This window comes from Triplophysa rosa, linkage group LG11 (assembly GCF_024868665.1).
Source record: "Triplophysa rosa linkage group LG11, Trosa_1v2, whole genome shotgun sequence".
Lineage (NCBI taxonomy): Eukaryota > Metazoa > Chordata > Actinopteri > Cypriniformes > Nemacheilidae > Triplophysa > Triplophysa rosa.
The window spans coordinates 8,949,244-8,966,420 of record NC_079900.1 but is presented as its reverse complement, the minus strand read 5'-3'; the positions used below and the strand labels follow the sequence as shown (position 1 = coordinate 8,966,420).

General features: G+C 39.1%; 2 protein-coding genes across 4 annotated transcripts; one reads left to right on the top strand and one right to left on the bottom strand.

Moving 5' to 3' along the window:
* Window positions 1-267: 267 nt before the first annotated feature.
* On the bottom strand, window positions 268-1,448 carry LOC130561264 (putative nuclease HARBI1; the record flags this gene model as incomplete). Its single annotated transcript, XM_057345469.1, has 3 exons — window positions 268-1,045; window positions 1,128-1,239; window positions 1,326-1,448. Coding segments are annotated over 3 exons (612 nt in total), but the record flags the coding sequence as incomplete, so codon positions are not given.
* Window positions 1,449-9,483: 8,035 nt separating this feature from the next.
* On the top strand, window positions 9,484-17,177 carry eps8l1a (eps8 like 1a). Of its 3 annotated transcripts, none has more exons than XM_057347189.1 (16): window positions 9,484-9,504; window positions 10,347-10,394; window positions 11,999-12,092; window positions 12,299-12,357; window positions 12,450-12,591; window positions 12,674-12,762; window positions 13,231-13,305; window positions 13,534-13,682; window positions 13,891-14,035; window positions 14,117-14,160; window positions 14,538-14,646; window positions 14,923-15,060; window positions 15,414-15,543; window positions 15,991-16,159; window positions 16,384-16,516; window positions 16,844-17,177. In XM_057347189.1, exons 3-16 carry the CDS (start codon window positions 11,999-12,001, stop codon window positions 16,928-16,930), a joined length of 1,563 nt encoding a protein of 520 aa, XP_057203172.1. In that variant the 5' UTR covers window positions 9,484-9,504; window positions 10,347-10,394; the 3' UTR covers window positions 16,931-17,177. The 3 variants fall into 3 exon arrangements, with proteins under 3 accessions (XP_057203172.1, XP_057203171.1, XP_057203173.1); XM_057347188.1 differs by lacking the exon at window positions 9,484-9,504 and adding an exon at window positions 10,034-10,092; XM_057347190.1 differs by lacking the exon at window positions 9,484-9,504 and adding an exon at window positions 10,035-10,092 and having other exon boundaries at window positions 15,994-16,159; window positions 16,844-17,175.

Sequence of the window (17,177 nt, the reverse complement as noted above, 5' to 3'; positions counted from 1 at the left end):
CAGAACCCCAGTCAGTTGTAAGTGGCCTACCCAATGCAGCATAATTTAAGGGCATTCTTAAAAAGTGAATACTACACAAAATGTTCATCTTCACAGGATGAAGGGGATGAAGAAACCTTGTCTGCTGACACAGAGAGGCCTACAGAGGTAATGTTCATTTGATGTATCTCCAAATCACACACTGAGTGTGTAGACCTCTAGAGTGCTAGTTGGTATGTATGCTCAAACTGACATGTTTCTCTTTTTTTGAACAGAGCATGGCAGAACAGGAGGAGGGTCCATCAAATTCTGACACACAGATAAACTCAGTTCAGTAATGTTCAGTAAATGCCATTGTTTGAATCTGCAGACTTTTTTAGAACTCCAACATATAACCTCAGTCTTGTGTTTTTCAGTTGCCAGTTAAGGAGCTATATAAGCTTCATCTCATAAAACAATTACAAAAGACAGATAAGGAACTTGTGTACTTGGACCGTCAGATCCTAAAAACAGATTTGGAAATTGAGCTCCTTAGGCACAAACTAGAGGTGGGTGTACAAAGTAATGGAACAGTCTTACAACCTTATAGGAAACATAACTGTTGCTTTTGTATTTGTAGGACAGAAAGAAGACCAAATGACATGTGATTAAATTGAGTTTATTTAACAGTCCTGTGTTGGTGTGGTTCATTAGTGTCCAAAGACATTGCGGCATATGAGGTCTCTGACCACCCTTCCATCCTGGAAATCCCCATGGTGTATGAGGTCTTCCTCAGGGTCTTGAATTTGTAGGGCAGGGTGTTGCTCCCCTCTAATAATGGCAATATTATGAAGAACAACACATGCCACAATAATGTCACAAGCCTTTTCAGGGGTCACCCTGAGGTGGCGTAGGCACTGGAAACGTGATTTCAACAGGCCTATGGTCATCTCCACCCGGGATCTTGTCCTGTTGTGTGCCACATTGAAGTGCTGCTGGGGGCCTGGCTCAGGTTCTGGGTAAGGGGTTATGAGTGTAGGTTGGCACGGGTAACCCCTATCACCCAGCAGCAGGCCATCGATCTCTCCTGTAAGGTCACATTGGTTTAGTGCTTTTCCACAGAGAGACAGACAGACATGACCATGTGTTCAGTGCATACATTTACTTACCTTGGCCCATTCTGTTGCTCAGAGATGACTCACGATATATCCGTGAGTCATGAACCGAGCCGGGCCACTTAGCCTCCACATTTGTAATTATGTGTGCAGCATCACATATGATCTTTACAGTGACAAACAAAGACATTAGAGTTACTGTACTTGGACACAGTCTTCGACATTATGAAACATTAGGCCATGTCAGTGTACCTGCACATTAATGCTGTGGATGGACTTCCGATTGACATAATCGGCCTCATTTTGGGAAGGAGCGATGATGGGAATATGGGTGCCATCAATGCACCCAATTACATTGGGAAATCCTAAAGGGCATTTTAATTATTAGCTTACTTCCAGAGGTGGCAGCAAGATGTTCTTAGCAGAACAACATTTATTTGATCAGCCTAATTTAGAAAGATGTACACCATTCACCTGCAATCCTGTGAAACTCCTCTTTGACGGCTCTCACAGGTTTATGGCCAGGAAACTTAACAAAAACTTGCAAAAACTGCTTGAGAGCGAGGCACACTTTTCTTACCGCTCTGCATACTGTTGCCTTGCTAACGTGTTCTGCATCCCCGGTGTTATATAGAAAGCTACCATTAGCAAAGAAACGTAAGGCCATACAAAGAATTTGCTCAGATGTTAGAGCACGGCCCCGACGAGTGAGGTTTGTGATGTAAGGATGAAGCAGAGTGTGGATATATGTAATGGATTGTAAAGAAAAACGATATCGCTCAAATAAAAAATCCTCCGGAAATGATAAAACATCCAAACGGGGCCTCACCATTCTCTCCCGACGTAAATTTAACTCTCTCCGAATTAATGCAGCTTCCTCATCTACAGGTTCCTGAATAAACGGACATGCCATTTTAATGTCTGTGTGACGAAATCGTGCGCGATTAAGGAAAACGAATGAATAAACAAATGGCGTAGGCAATTTCAACACTACTCGCGCTTCAAAAAGGAGGCGGAGATTGTAACAAACCCTGGGTTTGTGGAATAAAACCTGCTCCCGACCAGGTTAGGTTCACAGAGTAGATTACTATGGTTACTCACTCTGAGTATAAGATACCTCGATTTCTGAAACAGGCTTGACTTATCCCGTGGTCGCGGGTTTGACATACCTCGCGTTCTGAAACGGAAAACCCTGAGTATCCCGTTTTCCGGGGTTAACTTACTCTGAGTTTGCACTTACCCTGCTTTCTGAAACGGGCCCCTGTTATTATACGATCTCCCGAGGCAAATCAAATAAAAATGTAGTTGTTGTTTTAACAAACACTTCAAACAAAGACTGCAGAGGACCACTTATTTTACTATTTGCACTCAATAAATAAATAGTGCTATAGGTAGAGATTATAACCTAAGTGAACAAAGTACACTCTTGTTATAGCGTTTGTTTTGAGCAAAAGGGGAAAACAGTTGTATGTTAGAATATGTTAAAGAAAATAATTAGAAAATTAAAGAACCCAGTCCAAATGTGTAATCCAAAATGTGATTTGCTGAAACATTTTGAAAGTGAAATTCAATAACTTTTTAAGTACTTCATAATTCTTTTCACCAGCACATTAAAGCTCCATTTTATCCAAATTAAATGTTCTTTTGTGATGACAAAAATATATACAGTATATTCCTTAGATGTAGACATATTTCAAAGGTTGTCCCCCTTTGTCAAACTAAAAGTTTATAGATAATCTAACAGTAGATGGTAGCAGAGAACTTCATTGCTCATTATCAAAGTGCACTCCGTGATATACTTGTAGGATGTTCCAGTAAGTCTTGTTCTTGTACATTAAGGGCTCAAAAGCATTAACAGTTTTTGAGATAAGCAATTTTCGACAGTATACATTTGCTTTTGAAATGAAGGCTTGCGTGTTTAAATGCATGTCAGATTTGCTTATGATAGTGTGTATTATATTGAAGGTTCTGCATCTTTGGAAAAGTTATATTCATAAGTCAAATGAAGGTATGACTGAATGAAAAAAACATACATTTTAATGACAAAACAAAAAATTCCAACATTTGTAGCATTTTACTATTGTATAAAGCACCATTTATACAATAACATAAGCAAACAATACACAATATACAGAAATAAAAACATTGTAAAAAAACAACAGTGGTCCAGCTAGTAAAAAGGTTTGGGAAAAGGAGTTTAGGCTACCCCAAACACGGGGGACTGTTATGATGTTAGTTCACTTCGTAGCTTATTGTATTGTTGACCACCTGCTATAAATAAGAGAGGGTCTGTTCTTACACTTCTCTTGCTTGAAGACCTGATGACTGAACACTCCAGAGCTCTGTTTCATTTTGTTTATATGTTCTGGCTGAACAACTGAACGATGGAGCAGAAACTACCTCAGATGCACAACCACATTTAATAAATGATTATGCTATTATTATATTATGCTACAGTTTTGTGTTCGGATTGTGATCATTTAAAACCAAGAAATTCTTGTTGTCATTAAAATATTAAAATGTAGCATGTCGTGGGAACCAATGTGTGCATTTCACACAATAGTCAATGAAAATATGTGTAACAAAAGCTCAATAAAAGGGAAGGAAGGAGGCGGGAACCGGCGAGCATCCACAATAAACTTTAATCAAAATAAACAAACAATAATCCGGAAGTAAAAAGGCCGGCAGCCACCTCACGGCAGACTGCCGGCCACACAAACATAAACAAAACTTAACATATGTCTGGGCCCGGTCCTCTCTTGTCGTACACTCCTGTCGCTCGTCCTTTTATGCTTCCGATCTCCTCCGTGAGAGATGCGGGACCGGTGTAATGCGCAGTTCGCCCACGGCTCTCGCCCCGCCTCCCTCGTCACATACCCCCATCGCCCCTCACAGGCCGGGGGGGTACCACCGAGATTGTGCTTACTCCCCCCCGGGGAGCCAGTCTCGGCATCCGCAGCCCCTGGGGGTATGCACCGACGAGACGAGAGAACGGAGACGGAAGCACCAGGACCACCCCCGAATGTCCAGCACCACCGCATAGCACCGCGAGGAAGAGCCTCTTGGCTGGCTGAGGACCGAGCGACAGTGTGTCGGGGAACCGGACCAATTTTTTTTTTCCTCTCTCCCCTCTCTCGTCCCTGTCGCTCGGTCCTCAGCCAGCCAAGAGGCTCTTCCTCGCGGTGCTATGCGGTGGTGCTGGATGTTCGGTGGACAGTCCAATCCTCCTCCGCCTCCTAGCGGTTGGCGATGGCTTCTCTGGCTGAGGGTAGCCGGCAGCGAGTTTCCCGTTCCTTGCTCCTCCCCTTTTTCAAGGTGGAAGGCAGCAGGCTCCGGTCCACGGCAAATGGCGTGAACTCCTCCGCTCCCTCTTCTACGGCCGCCACCCCACCTCAGCCCAGAAGCACGGCAGCGAGCTCTCCGTCCCAGCCGATTCATCTCGCTCCAGCACCACCGCCTCGGGCAGCCGCTGGTGGACGTCGCTCGTCCGCGCTGCCCGAACTCCTCAGCACCGCGATGCCCCTCGGCAGTGAAGGCTCTTCGACAGCATGTCCCTCCTTCCTCCCAGGTTTCGGCACCAATGTAACAAAAGCTCAATAAAAGGGAAGGAAGGAGGCGGGAACCGGCGAGCATCCACAATAAACTTGAATCAAAATAAACAAACAATAATAAAAAGGCCACACAAACATAAACAAAACATAACATATGACCGGGCCTGGTCCTCTCTCGTCGTACACTCCTGTTGCTCGTCCTTTTATGCTTCCGATCTCCTCTGTGAGAGTTGTGGGACCGGTGTAATGTGCAGCTGACACTCATTATCACTCGCGTCACCGGCCCCGCGTCGTTCGCCCACAGCTTTCGCCCCGCCTCCCTCATCACAATATGGTTCCAAAAAGGAACACAGCAAAATAATTCTAAGTAGAGCAGTTGTGTGGGTATTATATATATTTTTTTTGTGGCTTTGAAACAATAGGTTGAACATTAGCCCATCATGTAATCTCAACAGAACAGTGCTTTGATGCCACCTATTGGTGGTTTTATTTTTATGTTCAGTTGTTTCATATACAGTATATATTAGGGGTGTAACAATACATCGATATGGATCGATACATCGATTAAATTTCTAACGATACGATGCATCGATGCCACACATAAAATATCGATATGAGGTACCTTTATTTTGACACTCTCCGCGTCCTCATTCCTTGACGTAACGTCCGTCTAGGCGTTTCTGGCAGTGTTGCCAAGTCCGCTTATTATAAGCGACTTTGGGCTTGTTTTTCTGTTAAGTCGCTTACAAATATTAGTAGTCACGGGTCGCCTTTTTTTTTTGGGCTTGTTTCTAAAGTGTTTTTGCTTATTTAGGCTTGTTCCCAGCTCCATAATAAGTTGTCAAGCAGATATTTTCTATATGTTATAAACGTAGGAGTTTGTCTTGCCTGTTCCCTCTGTCCCTCCCCTTTCCCCATACACACAGGAGACAGCAGAGTTTTTTCCCACCCACATCCTGCTTCTAATTGGCTCTGACCCAGATGGCAACGAGTACTAGCCAATCAGAGGCAGAGCAGGGCAATCTGTTTTTTCTGGTAACCGGCAGAAACCAGAAATGAAAATACACGCGATTTACGGTGGACTGTAGGAGAGTTTATGAAGAACAAATGTCCGGGACAAAGTGGGTGAAATATGGGAAGAAATATAACAAAGACTGGGAGAAAGAGAAAGGAGTAAAAGAATGGATTCAACCCGTCGTGGGGGACGACTCAAAAGCACTGTGCAGAAAAATGTTTTAGACCAAGCCTCATCCTCACGTATTCAAATGGTTTTGACTGGAATGGTTTTTAAACCAGTCTAGTTTATTTAAGTCTTTTCTAACTCACTCATTTGTTTATCAGAGCAGGAGCCACTTTATTGCTGCACACTAAGATTGTCAATCATTTATCCTGTTTCTGGGTTATAGATATTTAAAAATGGGATATTCTGCACTCCCTGCAATAATAAATAAAGAATTTATGAATTCAGGATATTTATTTGTGTGTGCAAATTTTAATAAACAGAGGTTTACTGTGTAGCCTATATAATGCACTTGGTACATCAGTAGGATATTTGATATCCCATAAGTTTTCTAATGTTAAATCATGTTACAAGGTTTAACTCCCTCTTGTGGTCATTGTCCTGAAGCTCAGGGGGGAGAAAAATTAATAAACTGTGTGCACGGTTTTACAATCCACGGGGACGGATTTTAAACTGTGGGTACAGATTGTCAATTTACATCAATGTGGACTGTGCGCAGTTTTGCAAAACTGTAGACACGGTACAGTTTATTTATTTTTCTCTTCCCGGAACATAGGGGGGCTCCGTAGAAAAAGTCGCTTGTTTTGGGCTTGTTTTCAGAGGCCTGGTTGCTTATTTGTCTCGCGAGATCTGGCAACACTGGTTTCCGGCAATGTGCGCATTTTCGTTTATTTTCGTCTGGTGAATGAAAAGGTGAATGCAAAGGTGAATGCGATGCAGCAACAACAAGGCGGTTGTAGCAGTGAAACCACAGCTAAAGAGGCAGAACACGTGATTGCTGTCGGACGCAAATCGTGGGTTTGGAAATATTTTGTATTCGGGAAAACAGATGGGCATATAAAGAAAAACCTTGTCATTTGCAAACTTTGCCAGCACCAGCTGTGTGCATTCCTGGTGTTGCAACCAGTGTTGCATGCGAGCGTGTGTTTAGCACTGCAGGTGATATTGTCCATGCAGAACGCAGTGTTCTCTCTCCTGAACATGTTGATCAGTTGATTTTTTTAAAGAAAAATCTCACATAAGAGACCACTGCTGCAGCACTTGTTTAAATGATCTGAAGTTGTGTGACAGATCAAACGTTTAAGTTTAAAAGCTTTATTCTTTATATTTTTATAGTTTATTTATTTTTTATTTGTTTTTTTCCTACAACTACCTCAGTCTGCACTATTGTTGAAAGACTGCTGCCACCATAAGCTTTATTTTATGTGACATTTTTACCCCCTATTATTTATTTTTCTTTATTTAAAAAAAATCTGTTAGTTTGTTGTTGTAAATGTCCCAGTTGAGACAGAGATTGTGCCATTTTCAAATAGTTTAATTAAACATTCATGTTTAATATTTTGGTTGCATTTGTGGGTTATTAAAAATATAACTGCTTGTCTAAACTAGCCTAGTAATGTCAAAATATGGATTTAATTAATAGAATCGAATCGCAAAAATTTCAGATGTATCGGCAAATATAGCATCACTGGTGGAAAAAAATCGATATTGAATCGAATCGCGATGAACTGTCCGATTTACACCCCTAGTATATATGGACTCCTTTCATTTCGGTATTGACCACTTGGTTTATATGAGCTTGCTAGATTGCATAGAATTATTTTTTATAAAATAGACATTTAGAACATAAGTAATGCATCCAGTCTATTCAAGACCTTACTTTTTATTTGTTATTGTATATTTCCTATCATGCTTGCACATAATTAATATTGTAAAATACATTAAAAGCTTTTTCTATTGTGAAACTATTTTTTTCACAGCCCTAAATAGTATTTTCTTGATATTCTTCAATGATGTTAAAGATATAGGCCTATGTAATAGTTCTATCTACTTTAAAAAAATACTTAATCTAATTTAATAATAGCTTTAATGATCAAATCTTCTATCCCACACTGTTTGAACACAAGCCCATCATAGGCTACAAGTAGCTGTATCTGTATAGCCTATGTGCGCTATTTAAAATTAGTCAAGGCAGACACGTTCGACGAACGAACGTTCTCCACACGCAATTCACACTCACGCAGTCACGTCTGTGAGCATGGTCAGGAAAGAAACGATACAATCCGAGTGCCATACACACTTGGCCTTCCATAGAAAAAAGAGCGCATCGATCCCTATTTCCGCGCGCCTGCCGCGGAAAATGTGATTTGGGCCTAATGCTGTTTTCACACCTAACGCGAATTAAGCGTTTGGCACGAGTAAATTACATACAAAGTCAATGCAAAGACGCGCATAGACGCGAACTCGCGGGCGGCGCGTTTCAGGCGTTCTTCCGCGCAAGTTGATTTTTTTATTATACTGTGTTCACACCAAACGCAAGCAATCGCGTTCCACGCTCTTCATTACTCCCGGGAAAAGTTAGTTATTGAGAGTGACGCGAAAACTCTTCGCGAGAATTCATAGCTCGTGTTGAAAATTGTAAACTTGCGCGGAAGAGCGCCTCAAACACGCCGCCCGATTCGCGTCATTCGCACCGCCTGCAGCGAGTTCACGTCTATGCGCGTCTTTGCATTGACTTTTATGACTGGCACATGCGAACGATGACAATGAGAGAAATGCTGACAAAAATACAAATTAATTAAGCTATCACTGGGTTATTATTATTATTATTTAGACGTACGCTTTTTTAAAATAAATAACAACAAGCTTTAATGTGCAATTAGAAAGAAAGTTCTTTCCTTTATGAAAAAAAAGGATTTATCTAGCTGTCTTAAGTAATATAAATGATCAAACAAATGTATACACAAGTAAGGTGGGCGTACCTGAACCTGACGTTCCAAATATGGTAAGAGGCGTTACATTTCCGTCACACGCTTACAGTATTCCACCAATCACTACGCACTGGTTAACTGGCCAATCATAGCACACCTCACTTTTCAGAGCGATGAGCTTTGTAAAAAATTCGTGCGTTTCAGTCAGAGAGGCGGGGCAAAGAGGAGATACAAACATGCACGGTATGTGGAAAATACAGCGTTTTTGAACCTTAAATCGCGTATACACATTTTTAGCCGTGTCATATCAACCCTTTAAATGAATCTTGATGTTTTAATTGTCATTTCAAGGTCAGTGCAGGCAATAGTATGACAAAAGATTAATACATAAATTTGTCAAGTAATGTTACTAGGCTTCGGCCTTGGTGGTCACTAAGATCTTTTGATTCTTTTCAATATGAAATTTAAAATTAAAGAGTTGAACATGTTCAACTGAATGTTCATTATTTCATTCACTTCTCTCTCTTTCTCTCTACCCTTTCACTCTCTTAGAAGTCGTCAATGAAGTTGGTCATTAATTAAGTGGTGCATGAATGTGGTTCATGTAAAACAATTTGTGTGTTCAACTGTTAATTTGTTATTTTATTCACTATGTACTTGAAATGTGGTTAATCTAGTGACTGAAAAGGCTATACTGTGATTTATTGTTTATTTTACTTGATGTGTTGTATATTATGCTAGTTAGTCACAACAATTACTCAACATTAAGCTGTTAGAAGTAAGGTTTAATTGTAAGAAATAAAGTAGTATTTGGGTGTAATAAACCTTTAAAAAGTAGTTCGAATTAGGTGGAAATACTGTCTTGTGCACTTTTTTCTGTCCTCAAAAACTAGGGTCCTTGGGACTGCGATTCTCCGAACTCCGCTTCGGTAGGTGGCGTTGTCCCAAACTAATAGGGCCCCTGAAGTTCAGGTCCTTGTAATTGCGGCCACCAGTATTGCAGTCGGATACTATTGAAATTCTGCCACGAATGTCCTTTTTACTGTATTAACACACGGGGGCGCCGTTGCCTATGACTGCTAAAATTGGAGTATCATCAGATTTCATATAACTGATCAAACAGACAGTTTATAAGATTAAAAATATATTTTCAGTATTAGATGTAATGTATTATATATGTTTCTGTATATGCTTAATATCATTGATGGATGAAGTGCCATAGTGGTGTGTGTATTCTGGTTTATTTGAATGAATAGTAAATTGTAAAAAGACTCAAGACCTCTGTGAATGAAAGTTAATTGTGTTCACAATTACCAGAATCAATAGAATAGAATTATTCTATTTAATTATTTTAGCCAAAAATAATGTGTGCGTGCGTGCCAGTGTGTGTGTGTGAGTGAGTGAGAGAGAGAGAGAGAGAGAGAGAGAGAGAGAGAGAATGACAGATCTAGTCAAACAAGCCCAGCTTGAATACACTAAACCGATACAACAGCTGACAGTACTTCCAAAAAAAATTGGTCTGTAAATATTAGCTATTTCATTTTACCGCACTTGTTACATTTCATGATGTTGTATTTTTAATATTTGTATAATTTATAAATATATATGTATGCACCTTATGTTTCATTTAGAGGAAAGCAGTAATCAGACAGTAAATTAACACATACTTCCTGAAACTCAGACGAGAGAGAGAGAGAGAGAGAGAAAGTCTAGGTTTGCTTCAAGTTAAACAGATTAACTAGTTTTTCTTGTTCTTGCATTTCTCTATTAGGTGTAAACAGAAGATGTGACACAAGAAGGTGCACACATCTAATGCACGGTAAGTTTGCCTTAAACCAGCCTTTTAAATCTTTATCATAGAAACCAGACTCGTGAATGACACTTTATATTTTTATTAGCAGTGAGGATACTGGACTATTAGATATTATAGTCAGAATAAGACATTAGTTGTGATGCACATTGGTAATGCATCAGTGCTTTTATCCACAGGATTGAAAAAGATTCACTGTATGGGATCAACAACTGAATAAAGCTAATAATAATGTTTATTATCACAGGCCTACATGTACTTGCTAACAAAGTTTTGACAATTTAACAAAATTTTGATTGAAATTGAAATGAAAACAAAGTGTTAAGCTAATTTTAGCAGCTGTCCCACCTCCAATCAATGCTCTGCTTTAACAGAACAATAATTTTAATAGTAAAAGTCCTTTCTTTTGGGGAGTGATTTTATTATAGCGTATATTTTAGGGTTAACATTTGTTGTGTTTGATATATATAAATTGAGAGTTTTTACCCTGAAACCAAATATAACATGGGCTCTGGTGTAAGCACACGATACATTAATAACAAACATGACACACTTGTTCAACCAAACTTTTGTTGGGTCATTTAGATGGCCACATATGTTACCGAATGTGAAGTAATGTATTAGTTATGTACGGAATGCCGACGTTCTTTATCCCGGATTCCTGAATTTATGAGCGAAACTCATGCAATCCTGCCAAGACCAGATTTACAAAAGCCATTCATTAAACGCTAAAAAAAAACAAGTGAACAGGTGTGTCTTGATTAGAGGAGCACAAATTGTGGGTCCTATAAGGCTTCTTTTATTTAACTGTAAAATAATACTCTGTCCACCTTCCTGGCATATTCTTTTTAGTTTGGCACACTGTTTTAAAACATTTGCCAAAGATATTTTATTTTACAATGTTCTTGTGTCTACCTGCCTATTTCATTGAATGTTTTGTATTTGTCTTCACTTCATAATGTTTTCTGACAATAATCCATCCCCCAATAATCCTCTTTAAAATTTGGGTGTTGGTAGTCTAATGCCAGCGTAATAGGGGTTACGGATCCGAGTTGTGACACAGGAGGTGGACACTGAGATTACAATGCTGTTCTTACATTTATTCTTTCAGAAGACCTACAATAAAGGCATGCAATGATTTATTCTGAGGATATTATACCAGTTATCATTATTATGCCCAAGAGAAAGGGCACTTAACCCTTTATTGGGGAGATCTCCATTAGTTACTGGTCTGAATGACAGGACATGATTTAATGTCTATATACCCCTAAAATATCCCCATGTCACTCTAAACCTGCAAGATTTTCTATCGTATATACCACACCAGGGACCTTAGGACACAGTTTTTGTTTTGTTGTAATTGCGATTCGGTGTATAGTTAAACAGATCCGCTTTGTTTTTGGAATTTGGAAAGAATGGAATCACAAATAGAACTCAAGTGTGAGTCCTTTATTTTACAGTAGGCCCACAAATTAAAATTATCCTGAAAACGGATATATATTGAATCAGTAAAGTAAATATGCTTAAGAAAAGGTGATAACACATATACACCATAACATTGTCTATATTATTATCACTATTTATGTTTTTTTCTCATCATATCACTCTGAAAGATGGCAGCTCCTGCAGTTATCCCCAGGAAACAGTCACAGATGAACAAAGTTGCACCGCCTCAGAATGCTAACGCTGCCAATAACAACCCCACAGGTGTATAATCTCATAAATTTAAACGTTATATTACAGTATTTACATGTATATATACATTTTACATTTATACATACATAAATTATATAAAGTTTAAATATCCTAAAACAATATATAAATATAGATGTGTATATAACATTTTTATATATTGGGTAAAGTTCCTATTAAACTACATATGTTTGTACATTTTATTATATGTCTGTCTTTAGTAAATGGAGGAGACAGAGTGAAAGCAGATTCTCATCTGATCCACCCAGAAAGAGAAGTTGTAAGTGTGACTAACAAAGAATAATGATTGTCAGATTGATATACACTGTAATTGACTGGTATTTTAGTATTTTACACCTCTCTGTCGGTCAGGAGTTGGTGAATCACTGTTTTGTTGACATGGAGCGTTTCATGGCCCGTCTGCAACAGACTGCAGAGGCTCGGAGTATTCTACATCAACAGACCAGGAAAAAGAGTCGCAAAAAGAGTAGCAAGAAAAAGAAAGAGCTGGATGGTAAGAGAGATTGACCAAGAGACTTTACAAGCCTGACTAACATCTTCAAGTTAATATAAATAATTAGAATCTGTGATTTTAGATGACCTGCTCACACAAAAGGCAGCTCCACCATCAGAACAAGAGTTTGTGGATGTTTTTCAGAAGATTAAATACTCATTTTGTCTGTTGGTAAGTTCAGTAAATTTTTTAGATAATTTCTTGGCTATCTAACGCACCCCACACCCCCTTAAAGCTGATGTGTGTTATGATTTCAGTGTTAAAATACATATGTATTTATTCAAAGACTATACTGTAAGTACTGTAAGATTTCACAATAACCAGTGAGTAGGAAACCTGTTTAAATCCATAATTTCAATGCACAGAAATGACAAGCTTTATAAAGTTGGTAACCTAACAGCGACAGCTCCCATTCAGACGCATCCATACAGCGTTGCCAGCGTGGTTCGGTTACCAACATTCTTCAAAATATCTTCTTTTGTGTTCTGTGGAAGAAAGAAAGTCAAACAGGTTTTAAATGACAGGAAGGTGAATAAATGATGACAGAATTTTCATTTTTGGGTGAACTATCCCTTTAAGGACTCTTTAAAACCGGTACTGGTAAAACATTTGTTACGTATTGAACATGTGTGGTTGTAGGACCGCCTGAAGACAGCAATCTCCGAGCCGACATCAGAAGAACTCTTACATCATGTCTTCATTCCTTTGGACTTGGTAAAAAAAATTACACACAAGCTACATCCTACAAACACACAGCAGATATACAAATACACCAAAACACAGAAAATCACATCTACAAATCTATTAGACAACTTATTATAGAAATGAGAACCTAGGGAGAACCGTGATCTGAAATTTAGAGGAGAACAGGGATCACTTTTTTTTAGAATAAAGACAGAATTAGTAAACAACATATGGTTTCTCTGCTTTGTTGGTCACCAGATGGTGAAGACCACAGGTGGTCCTAAGTTGGCAGCAACAGTCTCCAGTCCTGCTCTGACCAGTGGAGCGATCTCTCTACTACAGCATACCCTTAATGGACAAGAGAAAGCACTCTGGACCTCACTTGGACACTACTGGACCCTGCCATAGTCAGTAATAAATCTGATTTCTTAAAAGGGAGGCATGTCATATATGACCATTAGATATTGCATTAATTGATAATACTAAATAACAAACAAACAAACAATGCAATGTTCAGAAACAGAACCAGCTAAATGAAAACTAAGTTTGCCAAGACTAAAATTCTGAACATCTGAACTTTAACTGAGGTTTAACTCTTTTGTGCGCATGTTTCAGCTCTCAACTCAGTGAGATTGTGCCTCAATACACACCTGTCTTTCTGGACGGTTGGCACCCTAATACCACAGACGCATATGGACAACTAATCGAGGACCCCATAGAGTCACAGCATAAACACGAAGCCCTTATACAGACTCAACAGGTATGAGACCTACATGCAAACAGCCAAATACAAACCTGAGAAAATAAATTACGGTCACTTCCTTTCGCTCTCTTTCCACAGGTAATTGACCAGGCACACCAAGATATGCCGCAGGAACATGAAAGGTTTGTATTGACCTACCACCCTGTGTGTGTGTGTGTGAGTGAGTGAGTGAGTGAGAGTGCGAGCGTTTGTTTTTATATCACTGTGGGGACCTGCACCTGAATCTACAGTACACAAACTCATGGGGATTCGGGCATAAAAGCTTATAAATCATACAATATTTTTTTGAAAATCTAAAAATGCTAAAAGTTTTCTATGATCTTTAGGGTTAGGGGATAAAATGTACAGTTTGTACAGTATAAAAATCATTACGCCTATGGACTGTCCCCACGGAGATAATAAACCAGACATGTTTTTGTTTGAGTTTTGCTGCTTGCTTATAATGCATTTTGGGTGGAACTTTGTCTCCTTTTGTGTGCGCGTGCGTATGACGATGTAGGATGGAAGATTCTATGCCTCCTCCAGAAGATAGGATGTACCGATGCAGTTACGACTTTGTGGCACGGAACAGTAGTGAGCTTTCAGTACTGCACGGAGAAACTCTGGAGGTACCTTGCTGCACACGTTTTTCTGAGGCCTGAGGTTTTTTTTATAGGTTGTGACAGGCGATTTATATACAATTTCTCTGAGAATAGCATAACTAGGAATTTGTTTGTAAAATACACACAAATGCAATAGTGTAATCCAGAAATTACAGCAGAACGGCCAGGACAAGGGGTTGTGCCTCATAATTATTTAGATAAGGCCAGATTTTCGAAACTATCTGCAAATCCCCACCTCTCTTTCTCACTCGGATTCACATTCAGATTCTCTCTCTTTTTCAGGTGTTACAGTCATCTAAGCGATGGTGGAAATGTCGGAATAATTATGGTGAAGTTGGCTTTGTTCCACATAATATCCTCGAGCCGATCAATCACTCAGAGGTGGATTCCTCCAATGTAGTAATGCGCAACCAGTCGACGGTAAAGGAATTATGCTCACATACATGCATTTTCATGTCTGGACAGCAGAGTTCTGATTACTTGGATATATACAGCTGTGGAAAAAATTTACAGACGACTACAGTTTTGCCTTAAAAAAAATCAGCATTTCTGCATGTGGATTGTGGCAATTCCAGTCCAGTGTCTGCTGAATTTCAACAGAAACAAACCTCAGGAATGACAAAGTTACCTGACAGAAATGTGAAAGACTGATAGAATGCACTGAGTCATGAAAGTTGTGAAAAATCTGATTTTAAGTGTACTAAAATACATGTAAAAACATCAGAGTGGTGTCGCCACTCATTCACAAACTAATTCCTGTTATATTTTCATAGAAAGTTCCCTTCTCTCCCCCAAATGGTGGGAGGTTCTCTTATGCTGCGCCCAGTCCCTTGGGCGAAAATGCAATCCACCTTGATGCACGCCCAAACAGCATGCCCCCGATGGGAGATGGAGGAGAGAGATGTAATATTTCTTACTTGACTATCTGTCAATTAGTCACTTTTAAAGATTTCACTTTAAAGTATCACTACAAGCAACAATCCAGTTTAATTTAAGTACCTTATTCAAGGGTATAATGGTTACAGAGCAGGCTGGTGATAATCACCAAAGTATTGTATGCAAACAAATTGTCATTCAGGAAATACTTTTGCACTGTGTTCATAAGCATCTGACTGTTTTTCATGTTTATTATGGTTATATTATAGGTTTATTATTTTTGTTATAAGGAAAACTCAGAATAGCGTTTTGTGGTCTATTCATTTACTTTTCAATGGACCATGCTGTACTGTAGCTGTAGAATGAGCCATAGGTAATAAACCTCTACGGGATCATAAGGAACATCCAGATGATATATGTGATATCTAATATCATATTTATGTGTTTTTTTCCTTTAATATTGATGTTTGTAAGCAGTAATGATGATGAACGATGAGCTCCTAAAGCGATTGGCCAATGGTAGACCATCATCAATACGACCAGTAGTAATTAATAAAGCAAATGAGACAACTGCACCCCTCGACGACCATTCTTCTCCAAATGAGGTTCAAGAGTGGCTGACGGCCAAAGGCTTCAGTGATTTGTGAGTAATATACATCTGTACACAATGTTTCTGTAACACAATTGGTAAAAATGGCACTATAGCAATATCATTGGTTTGATTCCCGGGTTGCTCTGTATGTTGCTGTGAATAAAATGGTCATAAATGTATAGATGATCTTAAGGGAACTCATTTAGAACAATTTTTGGCATATCTGTTCCTCACTAAAGACGTTTGGTAATGTTTTGCTGTGTGTTTTATATCAGCACTGTTAAGAGTCTGGGCATCCTGACGGGAGCTCAGCTCTTCTCTCTAAATAAGGAAGAGTTACGTGCCGTTTTACCAGAGGAAGGCGCCAGAGTATACAGCCAGATTATGGTGCAAAAGTCATTGCTGGAGGTATACATCATACATTCATACTTATTGAGAATACTTCTCATACCTCACAGTTTCAGTCACCAATCAATAAACAAGACCTATCAATCACAGTTTGCTTGAGATAAGAACCTGTAATGTTAGTAATGTACTATTCCTTATAAAATATAATCGAGAATGTTTGTTGTGACTCGTGACCATAAACAGACAGAACAATCAAAATAAAATAATTATTATAAGAGTTCAATTTCACATACATTCCCAAGTCAGATTCGGGAAGTCAAATTATTAGTCCAGTTTGGGCCTACTTGCTGGTTGTCTTCATCTGTATTCTTATTACTGTCATTTCAGGATGTGAAGAAGGCCACAGAGTTGGAGGCCATAATGACGAAACAGAAGATGAAAGTTGATTTAAAGGCAGAGGGTGGAGAATTTTAATTGAACATCTTTGTCTCACTCACTCTCACATATTTATGTTACTGTCTTCAAAGACAGGTGTGGCATGAATCAAGATCTTGTTAACAATAGGGCTCTCTGTTGTTTTATGACATCAAAAGAATATATATACAGTATATATATATATGTATCATCATTACTGCTTAACCTGACATATAGGGCAACAAGACCATTTTCTTTGTATTGAAGTTAATTATTAATAAAAAAAGCACTGGTGGCGTCATCATGG

What these genes read in the sequence shown, in the direction of transcription:
- eps8l1a (XM_057347189.1), top strand. Translation starts at nt 11,999, where the DNA reads ATGGCAGCTCCTGCAGTTATCCCCAGGAAACAGTCACAGATGAACAAA. An exon ending in TCCACCCAGAAAGAGAAGTT is followed by an intron (nt 12,358 to 12,449) that starts GTAAGTGTGACT and finishes TCTGTCGGTCAG; the next exon opens with GAGTTGGTGAATCACTGTTT. An exon ending in CCCTTATACAGACTCAACAG is followed by an intron (nt 14,036 to 14,116) that starts GTATGAGACCTA and finishes CTCTTTCCACAG; the next exon opens with GTAATTGACCAGGCACACCA.